This window comes from Coffea arabica, chromosome 3c (genome assembly GCF_036785885.1).
Source record: "Coffea arabica cultivar ET-39 chromosome 3c, Coffea Arabica ET-39 HiFi, whole genome shotgun sequence".
NCBI classification, from domain to species: Eukaryota; Viridiplantae; Streptophyta; class Magnoliopsida; order Gentianales; family Rubiaceae; genus Coffea; species Coffea arabica.
In genome coordinates this window covers 6,203,503-6,223,167 of record NC_092314.1, presented here as the reverse complement: position 1 = coordinate 6,223,167, position 19,665 = coordinate 6,203,503, and the positions used below count along the sequence as shown (strand labels likewise).

Below are 19,665 nucleotides of genomic sequence, written 5' to 3'. Positions count from 1 at the left end.
TGGATTATATATCCTGTTATCTTTAGACTTGACCAAGATTCTATAGTACGACATTGACGGCCATAACTATACATCATTATGATTATCATTACTCATTAATCACTCCCCTTACGTCACCTTTGTTACGTAATTCGATATGTGGTGGCATGGTCCAGCCTAGGAATTTTTCGTCTACTGTGGTGGCCGGTGGGTGATCATGCAAGTTCTAACCTAACGTGTTACATTTTTTGATATAATGGTCTTGAGAAATCACCCAAAACTTTCCACACTTTTGGAAAACCACGGATTGCATCAACCCATTCTCCGTCATAAACCTTTCTTGATATCATCTCGCACGACTTCTATTTCCTTCCACAAATTCCATCCTCTCATCTTGTCTACATGGGTAAGTTCTTGATTCACAGGATGGTGATTCTTTCATATATTTATGCTTCCTTTATCAGCTTATTTTGCATAACTAGCTAAAAGGTGAATATTTTCTTCAGCACAACAAGTTGAGGGCAACCATCCAACTCTGCTCATAGATGGAGATGGAAATTTCAACTCAAAATTTGTAGATGATCTGAAACTGGCTGCCGTGAGCCGTCCCGTTGCTGTTGTCTCCGTCTTTGGCGTGCAAAGTACCGGTAATACGTATTTTAGTTGGGTGCATCTCAAGTTGCTATTTACAAATTTCCATCCAAGTCAAAATCTGTGATTTGGGACCAATTACCAGCAAGTTTTGATTTATGCAGGAAAGAGCACACTTATGAATTCTCTGCACTCCACTAAATTCAAAGTGATGGATGCCAGCCAGGGAATGTATGAAGACCTTATTCAATTTTTAATAACCCTAGAGTTCTTTCTTTTTAGTTAGTAATAATGACAAATTTCATGCTTAATTATATAATCCATGTACAAGATCTCTCTCTCCCTCCCCTTCCCTTTTAACTTCTTGTGTGTTCTTTTTGTTCTGGGTTACTTTTAATTACCTCATTAGGCATCAAACGACAAAAGGTATTTGGGTGGCAAAATGCCCTTTACCAAATCCAAATGGTGGCCCTGAAATCCTCGCTGTTGATACGGAAGGAAGTGATGGCTCAGAGCGAGAGGTAGTTTTCAAATTTCTTGTCTTCAAATGACAGAGTTAACATGTCTTAGGAAACCGTACCTTAATTACTGTAAAGAGTACTCCACTTTGCTAGTTAAATTGTCCAGATTTGATTGTCTTCACTTTCTGATTCAGTTTTCCTGTGTCTTTTTCCAGGATGATACGAAGTTTGAGAAACAAACTGCGCTATTTTGCTTGGCTGTTGCAAACACAGTCATAGTCAACATGTAAGCTTGGTTTTAAATTTAAGCAGCACAATGTCAAACGGTCTCATCTTTTCCTTCTCATGATGTCCCTAAATTTGAGAAAAGATAAACAGCTTTAAAAGTTAAAGTTAATCAAGTAGGATTATTGAAATTCTTAAGAGGTAAGCATCCAAAAGGGAATAGTTTAAAAAATTCATCTATCACTTCTCCTTTTTTTTTTCTTGTTAATGTCAATAAATAAAGCAATTTGGTATTTGGTTGGTATGGATTGATATACACTTTACCTAGGGATATATGCGAGTCGAGCTACTCGCGAGCTCGGTCAATGGCTTGGCTTGAACTCGGTTTGACCGAGTTCGAGCCGAGTCTTGAGCTACTCGATTGTTATTCGAGTCGAGTTTCGAGCCAATATTTTGAGTCTCGTGGCTTGTCGAGCTACTCGTCGAGTCGGGGTGTATTTAAATAATATATATATATATTATAATTATAAAATGACTGTTATGGGTATAATATATATTGAATTTACAATATACTCTTCTTTATAATAAAATTCCATAAGGGCAGAAGTGTACATTTTTCGAGTCCAGTCAAGAAGTTTGATTAGACTCGACTTGATAAAGCTTGCCTAAAGATCGAGCCTTATCGAATTGAGTCTCGAGCTTAAAGGGAGTTTCTCGAGTCAAGCCTCGAGTATTGATTTTTTGGCTCGAGCTCGAGCCTAGGTACATATGAGTCGAGTCGAGCTCGAGTATAGCAATACTCGAGCTTGACTTGGCTCGATTACATCCCTAACTTTACCCATAAGCGCGTCCGTTGGTTATCCAGAATAGGAGGACAATTTTTACCCTTATAAATAGGGTAAATTACTTATAACCCCCTGCAATTTTACATAATGTCAGATATCATTTCTAAGTTTTCAACATAGCTAGGTAATCCCCTATGGTTTTATGTAAAGTGAAAAAATAGATGGAATGCAAAATTAGTTACGGCATTTATACCTAACGCGCTCTAAAAGTACATGTGATGAAATTTTAATCTCCGTGTAAATCTCTTCTGGTTTGTATAAATATCCACTTTATCTCCCTGTAATTTTTGCATTTATCCATGTAATCTACCTATACTTTTATATAAGGTAGTTAAGCTATCAACCAATTTAATGTTTAAGTAAGGGCACTAATGGTATTTCAATTAAAGATGTTACATAGGCTATTTTTCATTAAGTTTCCACTTTAAATAGAATCATAAGGGCATTAAGTGGATATTTGAAACATTAAGTGGATCATGTGGCAATAGACGAAACCATTGGAGGTTGCATGTAATTTACCCTTATATAATATCGCCTCCTTACCAACCACGGTTGTCTCGCCTCCTTACCAACCACGGTTGCCTCTACTTTTTTTTTTTTTTTTTTTTTCCTTTTTTAACGAAGTCAACTCTACATTTTAACATTTTCAGTACGCACAAATTTAGACATGTTATTCAGTAATTTCATTAGCAATTGTCCACTATTTTCTTACGACTAATTAACTCAAGGTACCATAAATGTTCAAACTTTTAAATTGGTAATTCAATTTCATTAAATGTAGCTGAAGTTGTTAATTTTTATGTATATATATTCTCCTTAAAATCTACTCATCGAAGGAGGTACTTCATACAACATAGTAAGCCAACTTTTTATTAATCAAACAGGAAGTGTTATACTGTTAACCTTAATAATGGAGGGAATCGGCCACTCTTACGAACTATATTTGAGGTAAGCAACTTTCATGGCTCAATAATTTGTTGGTGTTTGTGGTATAGTATTATCTCTATGACAGTGTACTCCTCAGGTAATGATTAGAAAATTTTGTACTCGACGAAAGGTGAATCTAGTGTTTGTTCTCCGTGACAAAAACAAGGTATAGATTATTATTTCCTTTTCTTTTCTATTTTCTTGATATTCCGTTGATTAATTAACTAGTGCTTAATCACAACAATTCATCTGATGAATTGTTTTGAATCTAGTGCCCTCTGGATAAGTTGGAAGAACAGCTGAAAGTAGGAATGTATAAGGTAAAAATCATCTGAAATTGTTACAAATTCTCATGATATCGTGCTACTGATGTTTTATATAATATTGTAGATATGGGAAGGAATGAAGAAGCCCGAAGCACAGCTGAATGCTTCACTAGAAGATTTCTTCAATGTAAGACCTGCGACTTCTAATAATCTTTGCACACATGATCCGCGCAATTGTTCCACATCCGTCACAGTATATCGGTTGAATATCGGGTGATATGTATATTATAACATATAAAAATTTTCAAAAAATTTAAAAAAAATTACTAAAAATAGAGAATTTCATAAAAAAATTGTACATGATTCATTAATTTTAATTTATTGCGATTACATAAAATATTTCATTTTAATATTTTAATTTTAATATGTATATTGCGATAGCTAATACTTATGAAGTATACCATAAAATATTTTAATTTTAATTTATTTAGTGAAAAATGAAGAATATTTATTTAGTGAAAATGGTTTTTTTTTTTAATTATACTAAGACTTAAAAGGATTTTGGCCTTTTTATAAAATTATTTTATTTTGAAAAGGATAAGAAGTGTTGCATAGGAGCCACGGTTAAACCAACATATAATAGAGAATATAGGTGGTATTTTGGTAAATAGTGTGAAATCTTTGCCTTAATTGTCTGAAATTTAAACCTAGAGATCGTCTTCTTTAGCGGACTTCTGCTCTGACTTCTACAGTTCTACTGAAGCAAAATTTTGGCCAAAAACCGTATGATTCTTTTGGTGAAAAAGACGATTTTATCGTCAAAATTGATGAAAAAAAAACTCATATCTTAACTAGAAAATGAAAAAAGCTTCAGAGAAAGCCCCAAACTTCAATATACTTAAATATCAAAACGTTCCATGAACTTCTATATCGCTTGTCGGATCATCATGAATCGCCCAATTTTGGCTGATTTCTTGTCTCGCTGAATTGACTCGGCTAATACCAGCCGAGTCAGCTGGAGTCAACTCGGAGACAGGTCATTCATTGATCTGGCCATCGATCTCGTACCGGCAAGCACCGTTCCGGTTACATATTGTCAGAATCATCTCAAAATCGGGCGATATGGCGAACCATTGCACATCTTTTCCCCCTCTTTTGGATCTGAATTCTATTCTTTAATTTGTGTAAACTAGAGGACGAAAACAAGAAAGAAACAGAAGCAGAAATTAAATAAACCTAGAGCATGAAACTTGCATAGTTTTTTCCTGGTATACTTTATCCTCCAAATCTTGAGTCGATCTACAACATGACATGAGCTCCAAAGTGATATAATTAAAACAAAATCCGAAAATAAATGACTGAATAAAAAAAATCAAAATTTGAGAACTTAAATCAAAATCTTAGTCGGTATATCTTGTGTGATTTATCGGCTTGTGATTGCTCAGATTAAAGTGGTAGCGCTATCGAATTTTGAAGACAAGCCAGAACAGTTTGAAAATGAGGTACTTATACTTCCAATATTCCATTCTCTCTTAGAGTACGAATATGGTGTTTACTGTACCTCAGACACTTGTCTATCGATGTGTGTGGTCTGCTTTTTTTATGTTATTATTATTATTTGGCGATTTTTGGTCATGGTTAACCTTTCGATCGTCTTTTATTTCCAATAAAATTTGATATTCTATTGAGCAGGTGTCTGGTCTGAGAGAGCGGATTATCTCGATTTCTACATCTGGTGAAGGTGCTGCAGGGAGTACACCAGCCTCGGGTTTTGCTGATTATGCAAAGAAAATCTGGGACAAAATTAAGGAGGACAAGGACCTTGACTTACCTCATTACCGAGTAAAACCATTAATTAATTTATTAATTAAAAGTCACTGTAGTAGTGGTCTTGTATATTGTTTTCAGTTTTCTTGCAATGTTAATTAATAGGGCAAATTCCACTTTATCCCCTATGGTTTAGCATTTTTTTATGTAACCCCCCTATAGTTTCAAAATCTATACATAATTCCCTCATGATTTGGATTAAAGTGTCAAAGTGATGAGAATGTTCATTCATAACGGAGTCACCTAAAATATCAAAAATACTCTTATGTGAAGTTAAAAATTATTTATTAACCAAAGGGGTTATGTGTATATTTTGAAAATCATAAGGGAGTTATATGGTAAAGTATTAAACTATAAGGGAGTTATATGGTAAAATATAAAAATTGTACGGGGTTAGTGTATCATGTATTTATAAGGGAAATTTCAACATTTTTAGAAATTCCGTTATGAATGACTATTTCCGTCACTTTGACATTTTAATCCAAATTGCGAGGGGGTTATGTATAGTTTTTGAAATCATAGGGGGTAATGTAAAAAATGCTAAATCACAGGGGATAAAATGTAATTTTCCTAATTAATATTCTGTTTTCAATAAATTGGTAGATCATGGTTGCTGAAATACGCTGTAACAAAATTGCTGAAGAGAAGTATCAGAGTTTTTACGATGATAGGGTAACAAGCATACCATTCTTGGTTTTGATTTGGATTTCACAGGGCATATATATATATATATATGTGTGTGTGTGTGTGTGTGTGTGTGTGTGTGTGTGTGCTTGACCATATTAATTAATTACTGTAATTTCGTTGAAAATGGTTCCTAGTCCTGGCTTCAAATTGAGAAGGATGCAATCTCAGGTGCAGTACAAGGCTTTGGCGCTAAAGTCAGTCCAATAATTGACATTTATCTGTCTCAGTAAGTGTGCCTTGCAATATCCTTAGGATTCTCGAGTTTTTAGAATTGATACTCTTTATGGTAGTACTATGTAAAATTCCTTAGTCTGATGCTATATTTATTTTGCACATTTCTCAATTACCATTTTATCTTAAATATATCATGGTCTAAAAGGTACTATAGTAACTTTTTCCCAGAACACTCTCTAGAAACTGTAATCCAAACTATTATTCTATGTGCATGGTGTGATTATAAATCCCACAAAGAAACTCGTACCCAAAAAAAAAAAAAAAAAAAAAATCCTTTGCGTTGCTGATTGTGTGCTCATATTTATTGATAATTTGGATAGCTAAATCTATCATGAGGTTATTGATGATTGTTCAAAGCTTTTATCTAGGTATGATGAGGAAACTCAACACTATGATGAGACCAAAAGGGACACAAGCAGGAAGCAGCTAATTGAAAACATCATGAAGGTACCCTAGGAATTGTTGCAATGATATATTGGTGAAGTTAAATTTGATCTACAACTATTATTCATCGACTGAAAATTCAACTATGTATTATTTGTTCTCCGCTAAATTTGTATATTCATTGCTTAAAGAGTTCAAAATGCTTTAGGTTGTCAAGCCAACCTACCTTTCTGTGGTGGAACATATGAGGCATGCAATTCTAGCAAAATTCGAGGAAGCAGCCATGGATGAGTTAAAGAAAAACGGAGTACTCGTGGCTATGAAGACCCACAAATACATCATTGAATTCAAGAACCAGCTCAAAGGTACGTATTATTACTAGTAAACTACGTCATAATCATACATCACCGTAGATATGCCCCAATTTACATTGAAATTTCGTGTATAACTTTGTCTTTTTAGATGCTGCTGTCAAACAAGCAAACTGGAATCAAGATACCGAACAATTGGCCCAACTGGAGTCAGAAATAGCCCGCACCGTAGAAGGGATTCGTGCCACCAATGAACTGCTTGAACAGCAAAAGGCAAGGAAACTACAAATTAATGTATCTATTTAGGAAGTTGGTTGATGAAATCATCAATGATCATCTAGTTTCTAAGTTGGCCGCGGTTTAAGTCTAACTTGATTGATTAATGTGTCTGACTTTCCAGAAAGATAAACGAGAGTTTTGGTTTGAGGTTGCATCAATTGGGGCAAATGTGGTGAAGTCTGCCCCAAGTGTGGCTTCTGTAATTATGGTAGCAGGACACACTTAATCTGGGAAAAACTGCTGGCCACGAAATCATTACAGGTAATTAAGAGAGGTTTTCTAACTATCTGCAAAAATATATTTTTAAAGGTAAAATACATTTCCAATGAGAAAAATCTCAAGTTCCACGGCGTTTTTTTTTTTTTTTTCCTAATTAGCATAATTATTAGATGTGTTTCTGTGACAGATTCACAACATTGACAAGATTACGCCGGTTGTCATATGTTGCAGGTCATTCTATATTAAGAATACAAAGACTTGAAGATTTGTTGTTTGCTACTATTTGCGTACCGGTTTTCTCAGTTTGTTTTGTCCTCTTTGAAGGATTTTTGGTGCTCTTCTAGTGGCTTTGCTTTGAGTATGGGCAACTCAATTTTTATCCTTTTTTTCTTGATAAGATTGTTTCTTCTAAAGGCCTAATTTGCGACATTGATGTTGTTGGTTATAATAATGTTTGTGGACAAGGTATAAATTTGCAGATTGATTGTAATTGGGCTAAGGAAACATGCTTAATTAGTTTGTTTTTCTGATGAAAGAAACCATTTTTCGGTTCACCAATCATGCTTTTACTTTTAGTGGTGACCTTGAGATTGTCGAGTAATTAGAAGAAACAAAGGCTGATCAAGACAATCACGTTATTTACTGTACCATGATCATTCGCATTCAAGATACCGAGCCGGTGAGGTTATAGAATGTTCATGCATAGCAATTTCATCAAACTTTGATTCGAATAGCACCAAAGGATCAAGATATTTATGTCCACCTATCCTTTAACATTCTTGTTCTGTTTCAAAATCATTTCAATACAACCTTCCTCATAAAATAAATTAAACAAAACCCAAGAAAATTCCATTGACCAAATGGCACAGGAAAACTTAAAACCATTTTTAGAATTGGACCCACCCCCTTATCCCATACAAGTTTATGCCAGGAGGCTTCTTGTGAGGTGATCTTCAAAGCAGACTGCACATTGTATGTGCTAGACCTACTTGGGAGCCAAATTGTATTGTAGCATCCTCCTCATTTGGTACAGGGACAAGCTCACGCTCACAGGGAGTAAGCTGCTCCAATCTTTGTACCTCAGCGTTAAATTTCCTCCCACATGGCCTTCTCCATTCAGCACCATGCATACACTCGGCAACAAGATCATTTCCAGTTAAGCCAATCCTGACAGTAGAGGCTCAGCAAAATTCTGGTATCATGGCCCTACAGGATGCCATTGACCATACCAGAAAAGAGTTCCATACCCATTGATGTGAAGTTGGGCTTTAGACATCAGTTAGAGGATATTCCTCCAGGCCCAAGAACAGTCAAATGGTCTTTTGGCACCCTAGAATGAAGCCTTCTTACGCTGGATGGTCTGTACCCATTTACCCACATATTGTCCTTCTTGGAGCAAATGTTCCATAGGATTGTATCATTTAGTCCCAACCCGCCTTCCTTTGTGGGTTTACATATATCTCCCCAGAGCACTTTTGCTCCATAATGCCTTTTAACCTTACCAGCCCAAAGGAAAGAAGACACGAGACTTTCTATTTTTTTTTTTATCACTCCCTTTGCCAAAATAAAAGCACTAGCCCAATACAACAGTACTCCAGTAAGTATAGTTTTTATCAGCTGGAGGCTCCCTCCATAGCTTAGCTTCTTATTAGCCCAACTTGATATTTTTAGCTGCAGATTGTTGAAAAGAGGCAAGCAGTCCTCGTAGTTTAGTCTAGATGAGATAAGTGACACTTCCATAAGCTCGGCTTCAATTCTGACAGACTCTAGAATTGGTCCAACGTAGTTTTGATCAACTTGAAAGAATTAAAAAGTACCCAGCTGGCTACGTCTTGGATGGTAATCATAACCTTGATGAAGAATATTGTGAGCAAATAATTGTGAAAAAACCTCCACGGCAATGAGAAGAGATGAGGAGATATTAGATCTCCCTATCGGATCCCCCTTTTACTTTGAAAAAAAACCCCACAAGTGAACCATTCAAATTGACAGAAAACTGTGCAGTGCATCCAGGGGCTTTGCTTTGAGTATGGGCAACTCAATTTTTCATCCTTCTTTTCTTGATAAGATTGTTTCTTCTAAAGGCCTCATTTGCGACAGTGATGTTGTTGGTTATAATAATGTTTGTGGACAACTTATAAATTTGCAGATTGATTGCAATTGGGCTAAGGAAACATGCTTAGTTCGTTTTTCTGATGAAAGAAACCATTTTTCGGTTCACCAATCATGCTTTTGGTTGTGAGCTTGACATCGCCGAGTAATTAGAAAGGAAAAAAAAAACACATAAAACGTTTTCCCCGAACAAACTACAAGTATCAATTAAGTCCTTTAAAAATGAGACAGTCAATTTAGCCATTGAAAGTAAGAAGTGTGTTCCAATTATGCCTCCTATTTAACACCGTTAGGCCAAAAACACTTTTATCAGACTCAAATCCTTCGAATATGACTAGGGTTATCTGTAAATCGAATGACCCAAGGCTGTAATTGAAACAAATTTCCTGGTTTGAAGGACTTAAATGAGACCATAACCTACTTTGGAGGACCAAAACGACATTTATCATGCCTTATAACTAGATCAGACCGTTGCACTCAACAAACCTTGATTCACAGTCCACATACCAAAACCCTGTTCTAATTGCTGTATGCGAATAATACATGAGAATGACTACTGTTGTTTGGTTGCAAATGCAGCAACCTTCATCTGGCATAGCCTACATTGGATCACTCACTTCGACAACTTCCGTACTACATGAACTTACAAGCAGCCACTATTTACAAATAACTCACTACGGTAGCTGTTTCTTTCCTTAAAACAAGAAGATAGACAGGCCTAATTTTCAAATACATTTGAGAATGGAAGCTCTACAAAATCCCTCTTACGTGCGTGCATGTGATTGTATCTTATTCTGAAAGAGTCTTTTTCTCTTTTAATGACCTACTGATCAGGTTGTAGGATCACATCTTCTATAGCTCAGTTTTGTATATCTAGCTGCAGTGCCATTAACATAGCCTGCAGTCTCTCCCTTATTTGGGTGAACGATGGCCTTGCAGCTGGATCTGGGGACCAGCATTCTTCCATCAACTTTCTCAATTCAGGATCACAGTATTCAGGGATGGCAGGCCTGAGATTTGAATATGCAACCCCAGCTACAAAGAGTTGATAAAATGAATTAATAACTAAAATGCAACAAACTGAACTTTGAGAAATTTGACAATAGAAAAGGGATAGTAGGACAATATGCTAAAGAGCAAACTGCAAAGTGACGATTCAGTATTGAAAGGCATCTCATCACTGATTATGTACAATTTATGACTCAATGAGGAAGCCATAATGTGATTCAACAAGTTTTTCCATAGCTCCGCCTGAATTTTTAAAAGAATACAGTATCTATAATTTATTTTCATCATTTAACAGTTACCTACATTGAAAGGTACAACTTCAATCAATATAAATTCAATTGTCTGTGCTACTAACATGTTCATTCTACGTAGGTTGTCCAGAAGCTGTAGAATCTGATCCTTATCTATCATGATTACTTCATAGAACCGAAAGACAACAAGCGTTGAAAAATCGCACGACATAATAAAAATTACAAGATCTTATGCCACAACTTGATAAGAATCTCTAGAAGCAAACGTTAAAAGATTGAATTTCTAATGCCAAAAAAACATCATTTTCAGAAATTATTTTGTGGAACTGCCCGCCCCCATTCCAGTTGATTTTGTAAGTAAATAAACAAAATACAATAGCAAGGCATATGTTGATCGACAAGGTATTGTACGTGTCAGGAACTTAAAAAGTAACCTTCAAATATCATACATAGCAAATGTCGTATCTCTAGTGTAGTAACAGACAGTGGCCCATGAAATACCTGAGCGGCAATTTAGATTCTCATTTAAGTTCCCTCCATTGTTAGATAATAAGCCAAGAGTGAAAAGAAAGCTCAGTCTCCTACTTTAAGCTTATGCTAGAGCTCCTAGTTGCCTTCAAAATTTGTGTCTGCAGAAGCTTATAACAAAGTCTTAACTGCCATAAAATGTTATCCCAACAAAATGCAGAATCTCACAGCTCAGTTGCCTTTTCTTCTCCTTTTACATGAACCGAGTTTTTCAAGTCCTGGTTTTGCTGTTTCTCCAAACAACAGTTCATAAGGTTAAAAAGGGATTATTGTTTTTTACAACTAAAGGGTGACAATTTAGTGAATACAAAAGTCACATTCTGTCATTCCTATTATGATGGCTAATATAGCTTCAAGATAAGTTACTGCTCAAACAAGCACATGGCATACTTGAGAATATCATCAAGTTGTGGCCATGTAGCAGCAGTTCCACAGATAGTTACTAATATAAGAACCATCATGAAACGGCATTTCATACTCAGAAGTCACAGCTCACTCTAGTCATAAGCAGCATTATTTTTTCAATTTTTACAACATATGTGGCTTTTTATTGAAGCTTAATTGTTACTAAAGTTCCAAAATAATATTCCAGAGTCTGTATCAGGCATAGTATGTTTTTGCATTGATCCATTGCCAAATTGACCAGAAATCTTACATCTTATGATGTCAGGGTCCATATCTCCATATGGCACCTTTCTTGTTTCGGTCTCCCATGTCGTGATTCCATATGCGTATACATCAACCTATAAAAAGCCACAAGAGGCAAATCAGAGACTGGACAATGTGCAAGATTCATATTCCAATCTCCCTGATTACTCGCTCGACAGAATCAAGAACTCTGTGAATCGAGAACTAACCTTATCAGAAACTTTATTCCTCCTTCCGTTCAGCAATTCTGGAGCCATCCAGCCGAGCGGTCCTCGCTTACGCCCAGAAACAAGTGCATTTTGTTTTATTTTTGATAGTCCAAGATCAGCAACCTGAAAACCATGAGGTCAGTTATCATGTCTCCAGGTATGCAATCAATTTACGACATGAAACCACGTTGAAATGGTTTCCAGCTAAATTAAACATCTTGAACAATAACCTTCTATTTTACTATAAAGGCACTGAACTTAGTAGAAATTAGCAATATAAAGAAGTTTGAAAAAACAATCAGAACAGGCTATTTTAAACTAGTCTTTGGACCAATTTTCCAGTTACTTAGATCTGCATTAAATTCACAACGGTAAATACCTTGCATACGGGCCTTTGAGGATCTCGCAAGTTGACTAGCAAGTTAGGACTCTTCAAGTCAAAATGTACAACATCCATTGAATGCAAATACTCCATGCCAGAAGCAACATTCAATAGAACCGTAAGTTTTGTACGCCGATCAAGTTCTCTGAAAATGGAGCACCAAGCCTATGGTTCAGTTTCATCTACAAACATTATTTGCCTAAAAAACAGAAGAACTTGACAACTTACCCCTTCTCTAAGAGGGCACACCTTAGCGATCCATCAACCATATATTCAGTTACATATGCCAATGTTCCTTCAGGCCCATCAAGAACTACCCCATAGAATGCGACAACTTGTGGATGGTGTAGTTTAGATAGGATCTGAGCCTCTCTCCAGAAAGTTTTGGTCTGCAAGAGTAAAATGCAACGACTTTACTGGCCATCAAGTCTAAAAATTGTATTCAAGCAATGTAATATTTCTTCATCTTCTTGTACAGAAAGAAAAGAACCCACCAATCTGTCTAAATAATCCTTAGCAACACGGCTCTTATCAAATATCTTGATGGCAACATCTGTTCCCATCCACTTTCCGTGGTAAACAATACCATATCTACCAGATCCTAATAATTTCAGCACCACAAGATCAGCATATGGTATTATCTGCAAATAGTTTATGAATTAGTCAATCACGTTCAAACAAAGTATACCTAAACATGAAAAGCAAGAGTTCACTACGGAGATTCAAATATTATTTGAATCACTGATTTTGTATGCTACAAGAGATAATATTATGCATTGGAAATACAAACTCAACCACTTTACAAAGGACCAATCATTTCCATGTCTTCAGATAGTAGATCCGAAATGATTACAATACTACGACATAAAATTACTGTACAGAAGGATTTGCCAAATATCTTAAGTTCTTAATTAACACTCCAAGTATGTCAGAACATTACTTAAGTACCCAAGGCAAGTCTGAGAAAGCACACAAGACTCTTTGCATCCCTAAATGGCTAAATTAGGTCATGTTGATGAAGAGTAAGCATGTTCATACGACAGCCCTGCTAAATGGGGATTCCAGGATAAAACTACATTGCAATTCTGAGATAGCAACATAAGGAAAAAAGATAACAATAACTCGAAGCTATGGAACATGAGTCACCATCACAGCTGGTGCCAATCACATATCATAAAACCCATCCTCCTCTTTCCGTCCCTTCCTCCCTCCCTTTCCATTGCAATATTTCATATTTTTACACACACCAAAAAGTTCATCAGCTTAATCATCATACAATCAAATTCTAGATAAATGATGAAAATAGACCTACTTGGAGATTTCATTACCCAACTCTGACTTGTTTCGAGTTTATGGTTCAAAATTTTATAAGCACTGACTGCTGATAGAGTTTCAATAAAAAGATGCATCGATCAAATGGTAAAAGTTAAAGTAGCCAGGTCCAAGAAAGAAAGCATAATCACATAATCTGTATTGAATTAAGTTTTGAAACCGTAAAATCATCTTTTAGATTTTATATTTTCTCTGTTCTTACTAAAATGGAATATAATTAATATTGTGATGTCCATCATACAATAATTGGATAGCTTTCCTGGCAAATGTTTGGGTGACTCCACCAAGTATCATATCATGAACCAGAATCTACACTTAATACTAAGATGTAACTCGAGCATTTTTCACTTCTAAGCTCAAGAAAAAATGTAAATTCAGCAAATGTTTTGAGAAAAAGAAAAGAAGACACCTCTCAGTATATGTCATTCAGAAGTAACTAAACGTTCTTACCGGTAAGCCACATTGTCGATAGTCCATATCAATTCCAGCAGGATCACCATCATGATCGGTTCTGACAACCTACAGAATGCATAATTAATTTATCAAACTTCACGATCAATAATAATAATCAGTAACGAAACAAAGAGAGTGAACAGCATCTCATCATAGTAATCAAAATATGGTAAGTAACATATTAGTTCCAAAATAAGAAAAGGCCAAATTATCTATTTGACCCTTAAACTTTTAATATAGACAAAACTTAACCCTCCAACTATTAAAAGTCAACTTTTAGTCCTTCAACTTATAAATTTGGGAACCTGTGACCCTTAGACCCAAGTTGGCGGCAGGCTTGGACACGTATTCCAACAACTCGCCAAGGTTGATGAACGCCTCCGTAAAAGAAGTGATTAATCCCCGAATTGATCTTGGAGATATCTCAGCAGAACATACAAGGGCTATGATCATAGCGATAGCATACCCAACTCCGATTCCGGCAACAAACCGACCGACCATCGCCTCTACAGAGGGAAGATGATGGATATCTTGCTTTTTGCCGTCTTTTTTGTCTGTGTGTGGGGAAAAAGGGTCCTTCTACGAAAGCATAGTACCGTTGGTCTCTTCGGTTGCAAAACCGGATATAAAAGGGCCACTAACCTCGGCAAAAGGAAGGGCCACGGACTCTATATTTTACAAGTTGGAGGGTTAAAAATTGGTTTTTAACAGTTGGAGAGCTAAATTTTACCTGCATTAACAGTTCAAGGGCCAAATAGATAATTTGTCCATAAGAAAAACGAAGTCATCGTATAGCATGGCAGAGACAAAAAAATCCCGAAAATCAGAACTTTTCTCTACACTCAGAGATTAATTGAGCGCTATTGAAAAGCCCCAAAAAATAATAATAATAATAATAATAATAATTCTTTTTTTTTTTCTTTTTTATCAGAAAGTTCTAACCGATTTGGATCGAAAAACACCCGCTGCAATAAAAGAAAAAAGATATAAGGCCTTACACTTTTATCATGACCAGGGATAGAAAAGGCATCACCAGTTCTTTCATCCGGTTCAACAGCAAATCGGAAATATCCCTTCTTTCTCGCCATCATAATACGAAGGGTAGCAGCCTTAAGCTCTTCACTATCTTCTGTAACATCTTGAGGAGGTCGGGAAGGATTTTCTCCATGCTGAACTGCTGAAATTCCAATTTGAGGCTCACGCAAGCCATCATCTAGGACTGGGGGTTCTGCCAGCGAGAGATTGAGAATAACCGAGCTCGAGTGTAGCCTGAACAGAAAATTTGAGTGCGATGGTGTAGCCTGAACTGTGCATGCTCGGACGGTGAGTTTGGGGAAACCTGAGTGCCGAGAAGGGTGACTCTGGAATCCTCTGCTGGTTTTTACAGAGAAGGGTATTCGGGCGCTTAAACCGGATAAGGCAATAGCAGCCATGGTGAGGCGGTGGTGGTTAATGGTACTTAACGACGAAGGAAAGGATAACGGGGTGGGTTGTGCTGTGCTCTGTTCGCCACCCCGTCCGGAAGAAATTCTCCAGTTGTTTTGTTTCTTATTAGAAGCTTCTACGTATAGAAGGCGGTTTGTTGAATGAAGCAGTGGGGTGGCCTTTTATAGAAGTTCAGTTGGGTGGCTTTCTTTACTCAAAATAGCTATGCCCAAGGTCGTTGGTTGTTTGGCTTTGGCTTTGGCTTTGGCTTGAAATGACGACATTATGTTGGGTCTAATCTTAAGTAATTTGTGTTTCGCCTATTAGTTGCTACTGCTAATTAAAAGCCATTGGCTTGGGCGAAGAGTGGAATTGTGGCGGAAATGACGACATGGTTACTACTGCTAATTAACCGAATGGATTGGGGTTGACCCTTTTCCTCATCTCTTTGTCTCCAAGAAGGAAAATGTCAGCATCATTTTAATACCGTTTAGTCTGTGTTGAGTCAAAGGGGGGTGACTGTTGTTTCAGGAAGTTCGAGGGGTACAAAGGTAGTTTGGCTAAACCATGAGGGGTGTAGATGTAATTATCCCTAAAAGTTAATTACAGACACTAGACAGGCGTGGTAAGCGGTGCACGTCTTCAAAATGTCTGAATAGGAGGGTGTTGAGTAGTTGGGAGGCCTGGCCATGAAGAGTTCGATGCTAGTCTTCTTTTCTTTTTCTTTTTTTTTTTTAAATTACAACATTGTCCGATACTAGGGAGAAGGGGGAGTAGTTGAGGTATTTGGACAATCTAAACATAGAAAATTTATCTTTTTTTAACTACGATTTTATTTTATTATCTAGTTTAATCAGTACGAGGTGAGGAAAAAATGGTTAAAATCATTCCTTTTGTGAAAAAAAGGCTGGGATGCAGTTCAAATCATGAAAAAAAATGCATATTAAATATACCTATAATGGTGTTTAATTATCGAAAATTTTTTTTGAAAAATTGGTTAACAAATGGTATTCAAAAAATTTTATTTCATTTCTATCCAAAACTTTGGCATAGATCTTATAACGGTCACATGAATCAACAAAAAATATACAATTTAACAGTTGTTGTACTTACACCCACTCAATTTCTTGTAAATATGGCAATTCTATTTGTTCTCATTTTCATCTTCTAAAATTCAAAAATCAACTTACAAAAGGGCAAAATTGAAAGAATGCTATAGTCCCTCTACTAAAAATATATCTTTAATATTATTTTTACATAAAAGGGCTGACATGTTACGAAGGTTATCATTTTAAGGATGTTAAGTGTGATTTTAGAAACTTGAGAGGTGTTAGGTGTGATTAGAAAAAATCTCAATGGAAGTTTTTGAAATGATCTCTAAAAATTATAAGCTATGATTGTGATAAAAATTACTTCTTCAGTGCCAAAATTTACCATTTTTACGTTGAAACTTACCAATTCTTTACTTAATTTTACCAAAAATCCCATGAAATCTCCTCTTAAACCATCATTACAAATTTTTTTTTTTTTTTTTTAAATGTCCAGAAGCCCAGCACCATCCCCTAAACCCCCAGTTCTCTAATGTGGTTCCTTCTCTTCTCCAGTCGCCATCTCTAATTTTCTAAACCCTTTCAACTCAGGTTAATTCCACTTTGTCCTCCCAAACTTTGGACTATTACCCATTTCAGTCTCTAAACTTCAAAATGGAGATCATGCCAAAGTGAAGGTTGTGCCAAATAAAATGGGGACTATCCAAAACTCCGTTAAAGATGAAGGCTGTGCCAACAACTTATCTTAGTTATAAAATATCCAGATACCAGGGGACTAACAACTCATTTTCCAAGTTCCAAGCTGCCTCTGATCAGGATTTGCGAATAAATTGATTGACAAAACCTGATTGATTTTGGGATTAATATTAGGGTTAATATTTATGTCACTTTATAAACTTAATATTGGGGTTATATTTATGTCACTTTATGAACCTTTTTCTCTGCCCTTATAAAATTACTTTTATTTTAATTACCTATAATTATCCATAACTATGGAAGGTGGCAATGCGGTTTGTTGTAGCAGTTGGTGGCTTTTTATAGGAAAGTTAAACCAAAGCCAGCGATGGTGGCGTAGTTTTGTTTATTCACCACTTGGCGTTATTATGCTATCATTCATCATATGTGATTTATATGATAGCTTTATAAGTTTCCAAATAACGGAAAGCTCAATGAACAGTAATAGAAGCGTCGCTAAAAGTGCCCATCTATGGTGCGGGGGTCCACTAACGACCAGCTAGCTGTACAAATATTTTAATGAAAATAATGACAAAGTCACGGTAACTCGTCGTTTCCATAATTGGAAAGCAACAGCAAGCAAAATTGTGTGCCGCGTCGCTCGTAATAGCCTAAGGTAATTGGCTGTTTGACTTCTTGGCTTTGGCTTTGGCTTGGGCGTAGAGTGGAATTGTGGGGGGAAATGAGACAAATGTTGGGTCTAATCTTAAATAATTTGTGTTTCGCCTATGACTTGGGGTTGAGCCTTTTCCTCATTTCTTTGTCAAAGAAAATTGTCAGCCATTCCTCAACGATAGATGAATAAAAGAAGGAAAATGTCAACATCATGCAGATAAAAATAAAAAAGCCTCTGATTATTGCATATTTGGCAAGCAAATTTTTGGCCAAGTTTATCCGTTACAAGTTTTTTAACAACCTCAGTTACAATAATTTCAAAAAAATTTTCAAAAATTTTAAACTATACGCTTCAAAATATTTAAAAATTTACACGCTTCAAAAATATTTCTACAACTTTTACAGCAAATTATAGTAAAATTTTAGATAAATATCCAAAAAAATTCACTTACCAAACGAGAACTATGAAAGGGGGCGTCTAGAATATAGCGCTATAACATTTCCATCATCAATTGGCATCTGCTAATTAATTAACGTCAGACGTCAAAAAAGATTTGAGGCACTGCTGAAAACGTTAATGGTTGCTATCTCGGAATAGGGGACCGCTTGGAAACTTCTTAAAAGTTAATTACATCTGTTAAGCATATGACGACACTAGACGGGCGTGGTAAGCGGTACGCGTCTTCAAAATGTCTGAATGGGACGGCGTTGAGTAGGGCTGGCAACGGGACGGGAGTTGGGGCGGAGGTGGAGGGAATTTTTTTTTCCCGTTTAGAATATGTACATAATTATATATATAATGATATTATCAATTATACTACTAATTATACATGTCTATTAAAAAAATTATTAATTAATTATACTAAATTTATTAATACATTTATGTTAAATTTCTAACTACACTTAATACAATAACACTTTTTTTCTAAAAAAAAACATAATAATAATTTAGTGATTGTATTTGTATCAAAAGTGAAAACTTGATTATTTTAGTTATATTTGTTTTATCATATTAGATTGTATTCAAATAACCTTTGTTTAACTATTTTTATGAGTTTCAATTGTGAAATTACAATGAATAATAATTTGGTGATATGTTGATATTTTTGTGCTTAATTATTTGCTTAAATTTAATTATAATAAAATTATATAATAAAACTTTTTTAATTACACAAATGATCCCGCGGGGAAGGGGGGCGGGGCGAGGCAGGGGAAGCCGAAGACGAAGGACGGGGAAATTAAAATGCATCGGGGCGGGGGTTGGGACTTGGGAGAGGTGTCCCTCGCCCCACCCTCGCCCCATTGCCATCCCTAGCATTGAGTAGTTGGGAGGCCTGGCCGCGAAGAGTTCGATGCTTGTCTTTTTTTCTTTTTTCTTTTTTAAAAATATAACATTGTTACAATTGATCCGGTACCAGGGGAAAAAGGAAGTGGATGAACCTATATAATCTATTAAAAAACTCGAAAGGAGCTACAATTGGTTAGATGCTTCATGCTTGTCATTTTTTAGAAATTAAAAAATAAATTAAAGGTTCGCTGCACCTCAAATCAGCGGAGATCCCTTTCTTTCGCTGCTTATTTGAGATGCTGCAAAGCCTTTTCACAAAAAAAAAAAAAAAAGTTCTTTTATTACCTCGATGGAAAAAAAAATGAAACTTAAAATAATTTTTTAATGAATTCTCT

The 19,665-nt window shown here is 35.9% G+C and overlaps 2 protein-coding genes across 3 annotated transcripts; one reads left to right on the top strand and one right to left on the bottom strand.

Moving 5' to 3' along the window:
• Positions 1 to 119: 119 nt before the first annotated feature.
• On the top strand, positions 120 to 7,789 carry LOC113734400 (protein ROOT HAIR DEFECTIVE 3-like). Of its 2 annotated transcripts, none has more exons than XM_027260931.2 (18): positions 120 to 385; positions 486 to 626; positions 735 to 801; positions 980 to 1,091; positions 1,247 to 1,317; positions 2,986 to 3,049; positions 3,126 to 3,194; positions 3,301 to 3,348; positions 3,419 to 3,481; positions 4,740 to 4,796; positions 4,987 to 5,136; positions 5,725 to 5,793; positions 5,943 to 6,034; positions 6,411 to 6,489; positions 6,635 to 6,791; positions 6,889 to 7,010; positions 7,138 to 7,277; positions 7,423 to 7,789. In XM_027260931.2, the coding sequence occupies exons 1-17, from the start codon at positions 382 to 384 to the stop codon at positions 7,240 to 7,242; spliced, it is 1,470 nt and encodes a 489-aa protein (XP_027116732.1). In that variant the 5' UTR covers positions 120 to 381; the 3' UTR covers positions 7,243 to 7,277; positions 7,423 to 7,789. The 2 variants fall into 2 exon arrangements, with proteins under 2 accessions (XP_027116732.1, XP_027116730.1); XM_027260929.2 differs by having other exon boundaries at positions 121 to 385; positions 7,467 to 7,789.
• Positions 7,790 to 9,851: 2,062 nt separating this feature from the next.
• LOC113734565 (RAF-like serine/threonine-protein kinase PRAF) lies at positions 9,852 to 15,740 on the bottom strand. Its single transcript, XM_027261154.2, has 8 exons — positions 15,157 to 15,740; positions 14,156 to 14,224; positions 12,868 to 13,014; positions 12,602 to 12,762; positions 12,371 to 12,518; positions 11,992 to 12,114; positions 11,790 to 11,877; positions 9,852 to 10,382 (listed from the first exon to the last, which is right to left on the bottom strand). Exons 1-8 carry the CDS (start codon positions 15,589 to 15,591, stop codon positions 10,207 to 10,209), a joined length of 1,347 nt encoding a protein of 448 aa, XP_027116955.2. The 5' UTR covers positions 15,592 to 15,740; the 3' UTR covers positions 9,852 to 10,206.
• Between the last annotated feature and the right edge of the window lie 3,925 nt (positions 15,741 to 19,665).

Excerpts from the sequence above, each read along its gene's own strand:
- LOC113734400 (XM_027260931.2), top strand. Across the intron at positions 5,794-5,942 it reads AGAGTTTTTACGATGATAGG|TCCTGGCTTCAAATTGAGAA; the intron begins GTAACAAGCATA and ends AATGGTTCCTAG. Across the intron at positions 6,490-6,634 it reads TAATTGAAAACATCATGAAG|GTTGTCAAGCCAACCTACCT; the intron begins GTACCCTAGGAA and ends AAAATGCTTTAG.
- LOC113734565 (XM_027261154.2), bottom strand. The coding sequence starts at position 15,591 with ATGGCTGCTATTGCCTTATCCGGTTTAAGCGCCCGAATACCCTTCTCT. Across the intron at positions 13,015-14,155 it reads ATCGACAATGTGGCTTACCG|ATAATACCATATGCTGATCT; the intron begins GTAAGAACGTTT and ends AACTATTTGCAG. Across the intron at positions 12,115-12,370 it reads CTCAAAGGCCCGTATGCAAG|GTTGCTGATCTTGGACTATC; the intron begins GTATTTACCGTT and ends CATGGTTTTCAG.